Source organism: Vidua chalybeata, chromosome 25, assembly GCF_026979565.1.
Source record: "Vidua chalybeata isolate OUT-0048 chromosome 25, bVidCha1 merged haplotype, whole genome shotgun sequence".
Taxonomy (NCBI): Eukaryota; Metazoa; Chordata; class Aves; order Passeriformes; family Viduidae; genus Vidua; species Vidua chalybeata.
This window is the reverse complement of record NC_071554.1, coordinates 843945-853207: the sequence shown is the minus strand read 5'-3', so window position 1 is coordinate 853207 and position 9263 is coordinate 843945. Positions and strand designations below refer to the sequence as shown.

Here is a 9263-nt window from a genome sequence, read left to right as displayed (position 1 = left end):
GAGCCGGACTGGCACAGAGACAAGCGGTACCCACCCGTGGGCACCCCCCAGGATCACGGCTGGGACCGTCACCCACGCCTGTCCACGGGCATACTGCCTGCCAGGGAGGGGACAGAGTGCAGAGACAGTCCCGGGGTGTTGAGATAGCCCCGGGCTGTCGGGATAGTCCCTGAGCGACAGAACAGCCCCAGGGTGCCAGGACAGCCCCGGGCAGGGTGCGGCCCCAGCCATCCCCCAGCAGACCCAGGGCCACCCGCTGCCGCCTGCCCGCTGAGCCACTCGCACCACACCCTGTAATTTGATCATAATTATAATAACAATAATTAGAGCGTGCGCGGGCTGGAAGTGCGGGAACAATAACCTGGGAAACGCCCTGCACGGTGGCGGGAGCAGCGTGGTAGCACATGCCCCATCCTGGTGCCAAGCTGAGCCCAGAACGCCTCACCAGGCCCTGCCCAGCGCGGGGTGGGGACATGGCCCAAACAAGTGCCCTACGTGTGTTTCTAAGCAGTTGTGTCCCTGTCCCAGTGCTGTGGTTCAAGTGGCCAGGCTTTCCCACTGAACAGGACACCCTGGCAGAGCCAGAGCTGGAGCTGGGGCTGCCCCCACTCCTGGCATGCAGAGAGCCCCCCAAAAGTCCTGGTGCCCCCAGGAAGAGATGTCCAGTCCCAGACCCCACCAGGCCCTGCAGCATCCTGCATTGCTGACACGGCTGCTTCTGCTGCATGCGGGGAGCAGAGCTCTGCCCCCTCCTTCAGCAGTTATATAAAAGGATTAAAATTTAATATGAACTTCAAAAGGGGAAGAACTGGGTGGTCGAAGGCAGCTGGCCTGGGGCCGGGTGTGGAGCAGAGGCACCTTGGGACGTGTCCCAGCTCTGCTGAGCAGCAGCACTGCGGTGCATGGAGACATCATCCAGCCCCATCCCATGGGGGCAAAGTGTCCAGGCACCATGGGCAGCACGGGCATCCCATGAACCCGCACTGGCTTTACTGAGCCATGGTCTCCCTGGGTCACGGTGGTGCACAGTTTCCATGGCACATGGAGACCCCATTCCCCGGGGTCGGGCCTTGCCCTGCACCTTCACCTCTCTGCTGGCAGCCCTTATAATTCACACCACCCACAGGCACAGCATCACCCGCCCGTCCTGGTGCCCACTGCCACCCTGCCCATCCCACGCCAGCAGTCCCCCAGGCATCACATCTCCTCCTGCCAGGTGCCTCACATTTCCTTCCATGCGCGTGGGTTGGAGTGTGCCGCTGAGCAGCCCTGTGCTGGGGGAGGAAGACCCCCATCTGGGGGGCAGCTGATGCACCCCTGCCCCCCACCGTGCCCGGAACCCGCGGGGCTGCACAGCAGCCGCTCTGCTCTCCCGCCGGTGCAGCCCCGGGAGCGGGGCTGTGCTGGCAGCAGGAATGAGCCAGGGCTGGGAAAACACCGTCTCCCGCCCACGCACGGCCCCGAGCCCGCTCCGCCGCCCCCGCCGCGCCCGGGCTCACGGGGCGGGGGCGGCTGGTGCGGGCTGGGGGCTGCGCCCAGCGCGGCCGCCCCGCCACGGGCAGGGCAGGGGATGGGGCAGGGGGTGCGGGGTCAGCAGCCCCCCGGTGCAAGAGACGCCCTGGGGCTGGGCTGGGGGCCAGGGCTGCGGGGGCTGGGGCTGCCCCATATCCGGCCCTCCCCGAGGGACAGAAATCTCTCGGTGAGGGGCACAGGCACTCGCCAGCGAAGAAGCCTTTGGTTCATTCATTTTTAATCCTGGCCAAGAGCAGGAGGGGTGCAGGCATGAGGCTTAGCGACACTGTAGGACAGGACTGGCCACGGGGCCTCAAACAGCCCCCTCAGCAGCCCAGTTCATGCCATGGGGGTCCTGCAGGATGGAGACCTCCGGGAGACGACAGCAACCGCCGAGCATCCCTCGCCATTCTGCCTTCCCACACCCCACTGTGGCTCAGCTCCCATTGCTGGGTGAGTCCCTCTCCCAGTGCCAGGGACGCTCTCCCAGTGCCTGCAATGCGGGGGGCAGGATCTGTTCTTGATTCCCACTGCGGGCGCGTGGGAATGCTCAGAGAGCAGAGCCGGGTGGGAGGAGGGGAGTGCACGAAGCCAGAGTTCCCCCCCCCCCACGCTGCTCCCGATCCCTCACCTGGCAACAGGGACCACATCCCACCGGGAGTGTGGCACCAGGGCAGGCGGGGGCAGGACCCTGCTGCCCGCCCCGCTACGAGGAGGTGAAGGAGGATGCTCGGGCGGCAGGCGCCGGCCCGGGCGGGGCCGGCGGGGGCAGCGGGAAGCACCGGCCGAGCTTGCGCAGGGTCCGATGCAGGTCAGCGCGGAAGCGCCGGATGGAGAAGCAGTAGATGACGGGGTCCAGGCAGCTGTTGAGGCTGAGCAGGGCCACACTCAGCGTGTGCAGCACATCCAGGGTGTCAGGGGACCCACAGAGCGGTGCAGGGGGCCGGCTACCCACCCAGGGGGCCAGTGTCAGGTGGTAGGGGGCCACACAGACGACAAAGACCAGCAGCATGCCCAGCACCATGGCACGGGCCTGCTGCCGGTGGGAGCCCGGCGAGGCCGCGGCGGGCACCGAGAGCGCCCGGGCGATGGAGGCGTAGGTGCCCAGCACCACCAGGAAGGCGGCGGAGAAGAAAGCCACCATGGCGTAGGCGTAGCCCCGCTGCCGCCCGTGCTGCTCAAAGCAGGCGGTGGTCCCGGCGCGGGTGGGGAAGGTCTGGTGGGTGGCCAGGGTGGGCACGGCACAGCCCAGCCCCAGCAGCCAGGCCAGGGCACAGGCCAGCGCGGCGCCGCGGGGCCCCGTCAGCGGCAGCACCCGCCGCGCCGCCCGCACCGCGCAGAACCGGTTGAAGCTGATGAGAGCCATGAAGGTGATGGCGCTGTAGGTCGCCAGGTAGTAGGCGGCCCCTGCCAGGCGACAGGTGGCCTCCGAGAGCAGCCAGTCCCCTCCAGCCAGGTAGTAGTGGATCCAGAGGGGAAGGGTGAGGTTGAAGAGGATGTCAGCCAGCGTGAGGTTGATGAGGTAGATGCGGATGGCCTTCCTCACCTTGCCACTCTGCAGGAAGACCAGCAACGCCACCAGGTTGCCCGGCAGCCCCACACAGAGCACCAGGCAGTAGACGACGGGCACCAGCACGAACTGCACCGGGTTGCTGGGCACACACCCGCCGGGGGCTTCCACCAGCAGCGGTCCCGGCACCGAGCCGTTCATCCCGGGCTCCTGCAAAGATGGGGAACAGTCAGTGGCACAACCCTTGGGGACAGGACGACCCGGACAGGACGACCTCTCTCTGGCTGGCACCTGCAGTAGCTGCCGGGCGCTGGAGGCAGAGCCCTGTGGGGATGCCATCATCTGCTGGAAGGGCTCAGCTCACACAGGAGAGGAGGAGACCCCAGCTCTCTCCCCCCACACAACAAGGGAGCCTAGAGGCCACTGTTAACTGCCCAGGGAGTGGCAGGCACAGCTGCAGCACAGCCAAGGGACAGAGCTGCAGCCGGAGGCACCCGAAGGTGCCACACTGGCTCCAGTCGGCAGCTGCGGGGCTTAACACCTCCCACACAGCACGTGCCTGTGGGGCCACCCACCCCAGCCCTCTCCCAGCACCCCAAATTCCCCATGGAGCCAGGCAGGAGGATGTCACTGACTGGCTCAGCGAGCCCCAGAATGGAGAAACCCAGGTATGGACAGGGGGTACAAACACGGGGCCAGCATCCCCCCCCACGCCCCCCAGTCCTGCACAGCGGGGTTTGCCTCTGGTCCTGGCCATGGGAAAGCATGCTGTGCTGCAGTGTGGCTGTATCCAGGGCTGCAGTTATTTCACCTCCCATCACTGCCTGCCCACACCTCGCCAACGAAGGCACTGAGTCACCAACTGGTGTTTTCCAGCACAGCAGGGCTGGATTCGGCACACGCAGCACCCAGCCCCGGGTTGAGGCACAGAGAGCACGAGCTGCTGAGCCTGGAGGAGCTCCTTTGGACCCCAAAGGAACGTCCGGATCCCTCAGTGGTCGCCTTTTCCTCCTCCTTCCCCATCATTAGCACATGAATGCTCCATCTCTTACCTTGTCGGGTCAGGCTGGAGTGGCTCGGTCCCCTCTGGCTGCTCCTCACTCTGATCCAGCCAGGCTGAGGACAGCTTTAAGTGCTGGGGGAGGCAGGGGCTGCCTGACACCCACCCACCATCCCAAGCCCCCAGTGTGTTTGTGCCTGTGGGACGGCAGCTGGAGTGGGGAGAGCACCTGTGTGTGTATGTAATGGGGAATTCCCTGCTGGAGCCACCCTAAAATCCCCTGCGCCGGCTGACTGGGCTGGGGGCATGTGGGAGTGGCCAGTACTGGCCTGGCTGACCCTCCCCCCGTGCCCCCAGCCACATCTAATACCATTTCCCAGGGCCCTTCTCCCACCCACGCCTGGATGAAAGCAGCAGAGGGTCAAGTTTCTGCACCCGGCAGCTGAGGAGTAGAGAGATGCCCCAAAGGGATCAAAGCAGGAATCTGCCTCCTCCTGGCTCTTTGTGCTTTTGTTGGCTTCAAAGCTGGCTTTAAGGGGAGCAGCCCTACAGGCCTGCCCCCCAAGATCTTTGAGCATCTGACTCACTGCTTTGTGTGGCCCTGCAATTTGTGTGTGTTCCTTTGGGACACCAAAGATGTCACCCCGAGGTCAGTCAGGTCCCACCAGGGGTACAGGGGTGTCTTACACCCCTTGCTCATCCCAAGAGCCAGGCTCCCCACACAGCCATCCCAGCCCCCTTGCTGGGAGACACCTCAGGTGAACTCTGGTTTATCCCAAGCGTGCTGTGCCCATTGGGGTGGCAGAGGCTCCCTGTCAGAGCAAGATCCACAAAAAGCACATGCCTGCCTGGGCACTCGCTCCTGTCACTCCCTGGGTGTACAGCAAGGCCTGGCACATTGTTGGGTGGCTGAGGGACCCCACCCCAGATGGGCTCTCCCCACTGTCCATCTGCCTCTGTGCCAGCTCCTGCACCAGCTCCCACACGTCCCCGGGCCTTGTGTCCAGGCACTGTCCCCAGGGACTGAGTCCTCCAGCCCCAGGACATCCCCTTAGCTCCCAAGGCTCAGCATGGAGGGGAGGCAGAAATAAACAGGGAGGCAAAACGTGAAAAACAAGAGGTTTTATTCCAAAATTTGAAAGCCCCCAAGAGAGCAGAGCCAGCCCCTGTTTAGTGTGGCCAAACGCTGGAAAGATCCGGACACCTTGTGCGAGTTCAGCGGCGGAGGCGCTGGAGCAGTGCCCCAGCAGTGTCACAGCGGTGCCACGGCCACCATCCCACAGCACCAGCCCAGGTCCCGCAGTGAGGGGACAATCAGCACCAGAGTCACTGGCAGAGGCAGGAGAGGACACGCTGTGTCCCACCAGCAAGTTACCCTGCAGGATGCGACGCTGTCCCTGAAAATACCATAAAGGCGTTGCTCCCCAGCGGCTGAGCCGTCTGTCCTTCCCCCCTCTCGTCACTCGAACTTGGCCCGAGGGGCAGCTGGGTACCCACGGATGTTGAGCAGCAGGAGGAGGCCGAGGGAGAGGGTGGCCGGGGCACACATGGCCAGCGGCTCCTGCAGCGCCAGCAGAGTGTAGATGGCACCTGGGCATGGAGCAGAGCAAAGGAACGGGGGTCTCTGGCCAAGGGTGTCCCAAGACCCCACGATGGGCAGTGGGTGCCCACTGGCTCTTACCGATCATGATGACGCTGAGGATGAAGTTGCTGATCTCCTGCAGCAGCTGGGGCCCAAATGCCAGCAACAGCCCGGCCGTCACCTCCACCCAGCCCACAGCCGCCAGGTACCTGCCCGGCTCTGGCACAAACCCCAGCTCCTTCAGGGGAAACACCTTGGCGAACCGCACGAACTCTGATGCCTGGGAAGGGTTGGGAGAGGGGTGAGGCAGCCCTGAGCCTGGGGCTGGGGAGATACAGCCCCTCCAGTGTGTCTGCTCTGCCCTGCCCTGTCTTCCAAAGGGATCAGCTCTGCATCCTAAATAACCACGCACCTTAAGGGGTCAGCCCTGTGCTCCAAGGGACTCTGGCTGATTCACAATGAAGAGCTCAGCCTTGTACCCAAGGTGCTCCACCCTGAGCCCCTGTAGTCCCAACCTGCTCATTCTCACCCAAGGCTCAGCTCCGCACCCCAACAGGGCCAGCCCTACACGTTCCCTCTGGAGCTCAGCCCTGCACCCCAACCTGTTCCTTTCCTTTCCCCCGGAGCTCAGCCCTGCACCCCAACCTGTTCCTTTCCTTTCCCCCGGAGCCCAGCCCTGCACCCCAACCTGTTCCTTTCCTTTCCCTCTGGAGCTCAGCCCTGCACCCCAACCTATTCCTTTCCTTTCCCCCGGAGCTCAGCCCTGCACCCCAACCTGTTCCTTTCCTTTCCCTCTGGAGCTCAGCCCTGCACCCCAACCTGTTCCTTTCCTTTCCCCCGGAGCTCAGCCCTGCACCCCAACCTGTTCCTTTCCTTTCCCCCGGAGCCCAGCCCTGCACCCCAACCTGTTCCTTTCCTTTCCCCCGGAGCCCAGCCCTGCACCCCAACCTCCTCCTTTCCTTTCCCCCGGAGCCCAGCCCTGCACGCCAAAGTGCTCTTTGCTCTTTGCACTGCCCCCAGCCTGCTCATTCCCCCCGAGCCCGCCGCCGCGCTCACCATGTGCCGGTGCAGGTCGGCGGAGAGCCAGTCCGAGACCTTGAGGACGCCCGTGAGGAAGAAGAAGAGCCCCAGCAGGACACGGAGGGCGGTGAAGGCCGCCGCCATGGCGGGACGGGCGGGCCCGGGGGCGGAGCGGGGCGGAGCGGCCCGGCCCCGTTCCCAGCCCGGCCCCGTTCCCAGCCCGGCCCCGCAGGTTCAGGGACCCCCGAGCCCTTGGGTGCTGCCGGGGCAGGGGGTGCTCAGATGTGCAGCGTCACCCCCCGGGCTGTGACACGTCCCCGCCAGCAGCACCATCCTCCCCACCGAAACAGAGCTGGAGGAAAAAGGGGACCCCCCTGTTGCCTTCTGCTGAGAAGGCGGGCGACTTGGTTTCAAATCACAGCACGGCAACCTGGCTTCGCCCGGGTCACTCGGGCTACTAACATGTACAGACACCAATGTGGTGGATGGTCAAAATGGCGTTTATTACCTTATCTTGTGAGGTTAAATAGTCAAGGGGCCCTACTACGTCAAAAGGGGGACGGTGGGCTCAGCTAGGGTTAGTAGGGAGTGGAGGACTACTGCTGTTAGGAGGTGCTACATGTCTTAGGAGTGATTGGTTACATATCGCAGGATGAGGGGGAGAGGGTCTTGTTTTCCCCACCCCGCAACAAATCCCACAGCTGGGGGTTGGTGGGCGCTGTGAGCAGGTGTGACCCACGGCAGCACCTGCTGGCTTGGGGTGCGAGGGGCTGCGGGGACCGACGGCAGCACCTGCTGGCTTGGGGTGCGAGGGGCTGCGGGGACCGACGGCAGGCAGGGCACAGGCAGCGCCGGGCACAGGCAGCGCCGGGCACAGCTCCGGGAGCAGGCAGGGGCCGATCGAGCCGGCAGCAGGGTGGGTGGCCCGGCCCCAGGGATGCCGCTTTGGGGACCGAGGTGGCCGCGCTCCCCCGGGCTCTGCGTCACCTCCTGAGCCGCTCCAGCACCGGCACAGGCCGGGCCTCCCGGGAACGGCAGCTCGGGATTGGCGAGAGCCAGGCCCAGGGGAGCCGCGGGCGCTGACGTTTGTGTAATTCAAGCGGAAATGGTTTTTTTTAATGCCAGTAAAGCACGAGAGCCCGAAGTGTTTTCCAGGCACGAGGAAGCACTGTGGGGCACAGAAAGCACAGCCAGCCTGGACCTGCAGCGGCCCCAGCTCGGCCTCCACGTTGCAGGGGCTGCCACAGGCACTGGCTGGACAGGGGCCAGCGGCAGTGACACTGTTTTTACTCCTGGCAGCACATGATTCTTCAGCTGCTCAACTTGATTTGGAGCTGAGGTTGGCACACCATGCAATGACAGCAACAGGGCAGGCTCCAGGCCTTCATGGCTTGGAAAGCTCCTTGATTAGAAAGGAATTAAAAAATAAACATCAAAACCTGAAAAAGTGAGTGCAGCAGCTCAGTGTGCATGAAGGGCTATTGCATCAGGGTCACAGTTACTGCTCCCAGGATATTGTTCAAGTGTATTTGCTCTCAGTCTCTGATCTTTTATTGATTACAGAAGCTACTTAATTAACTATTTGGTAGAACAAGGTGTCACCTCACCAGAGGACACCCCAGGTGATAACAACAGCCAACACCAACCTCAGGGAAAACCCATCCCATCCCTACAGGACACAGGCTGCAGTTTGCTCCTAGCAGGGAGCTGAGGAGATGCATTTCAGCACATGGAATGCTGGAACACTTTCTCACAGGAAGCAGCCAGTGCTGCAAGAGAGGAAATGAGGACAAGTTACTGGAAAATAACAGAACCTGAAGAAAAAAGGCAGCACAAGCTGCCGTAGCTGTGGAGACAAAGACACTGAACCCCAGCCCCAGCAGGGCAGCTATTGAGGAGCCACAGACCTCACTGAAGCCTTTCCAGGATCCAGACAATACCACAGAGTCATCAAATCAGTGTGAAACACCTCAGATTGCCCTCAACCAGCACTGATTGCCTGAGAGAGCTCCTAGCACAGCACCAACCCTCCCTGCCACCAGCACTCCCAGGCATTCAGACTCCTCTCAAGCATATCATACCACTTTGCCACATGAAAACCAATTTATTTTCATGTTTCTAATCTGGCAAAGCAGGTCCCAGACAAATGTTGATGACTCTTCGTGCCACTGCAGGAGGAAACCCTGCTACAATGAGCAGAGCCACCACTGGTGTATTTCAGCATATTAAACAACTTGATATTTAAACAAAGGATTGTATTTAATTAATGAGAGCATGAACTAGAGTGTATGTGCACAGTGCAGCTGCCAAAGCATCAAGTGAAGCAACGTCAACCATGGCAATTTGTGCTGCAACAGCCAAACCCAGCACTGCTCTGGCTTCTAGAGAACTAACTCTTGGCATCTCAGGCTTAATTATTACAGTAATCACTAAAAAAGCTATTAAAAACCAACCAGGCACAGGTAAACATTTGGAATTCTACTATACAAAACTATGCAACACACAAAATGGCAGTAAGGAATGAGTGAAATTTGCAGAAATTTATGTTTCTCAGACCCGGCCATACCACTCCACACTGACAGAGTGCTTATTCACTGAATACCCTCTGGAATAAAACAGAAGTCATTTATAAAAATATT

The 9263-nt window shown here is 61.9% G+C and overlaps 2 protein-coding genes across 2 annotated transcripts; both read right to left on the bottom strand.

The window, feature by feature from the left end:
* Positions 1 to 2218: 2218 nt before the first annotated feature.
* Positions 2219 to 3223, bottom strand: LOC128799715 (platelet-activating factor receptor-like). The gene has a single exon (XM_053964327.1). It carries the CDS (start codon positions 3221 to 3223, stop codon positions 2219 to 2221), a length of 1005 nt encoding a protein of 334 aa, XP_053820302.1.
* A 1906-nt stretch (positions 3224 to 5129) lies between these two features.
* Positions 5130 to 6804, bottom strand: TMEM35B (transmembrane protein 35B). The gene is made up of 3 exons (XM_053964661.1): positions 6661 to 6804; positions 5704 to 5884; positions 5130 to 5612 (listed from the first exon to the last, which is right to left on the bottom strand). Exons 1-3 carry the CDS (start codon positions 6766 to 6768, stop codon positions 5482 to 5484), a joined length of 420 nt encoding a protein of 139 aa, XP_053820636.1. The 5' UTR covers positions 6769 to 6804; the 3' UTR covers positions 5130 to 5481.
* Between the last annotated feature and the right edge of the window lie 2459 nt (positions 6805 to 9263).

Bases quoted from the DNA above. Each gene is read 5' to 3' on its own strand.
- LOC128799715 (XM_053964327.1), bottom strand. From the start codon at position 3,223: ATGAACGGCTCGGTGCCGGGACCGCTGCTGGTGGAAGCCCCCGGCGGG.
- TMEM35B (XM_053964661.1), bottom strand. From the start codon at position 6,768: ATGGCGGCGGCCTTCACCGCCCTCCGTGTCCTGCTGGGGCTCTTCTTC. The intron at 5,885-6,660 runs GTGAGCGCGGCG...AACCCTTCCCAG, and splicing joins CCGACCTGCACCGGCACATG to GCATCAGAGTTCGTGCGGTT. The intron at 5,613-5,703 runs GTAAGAGCCAGT...CTCCATGCCCAG, and splicing joins CCTCAGCGTCATCATGATCG to GTGCCATCTACACTCTGCTG.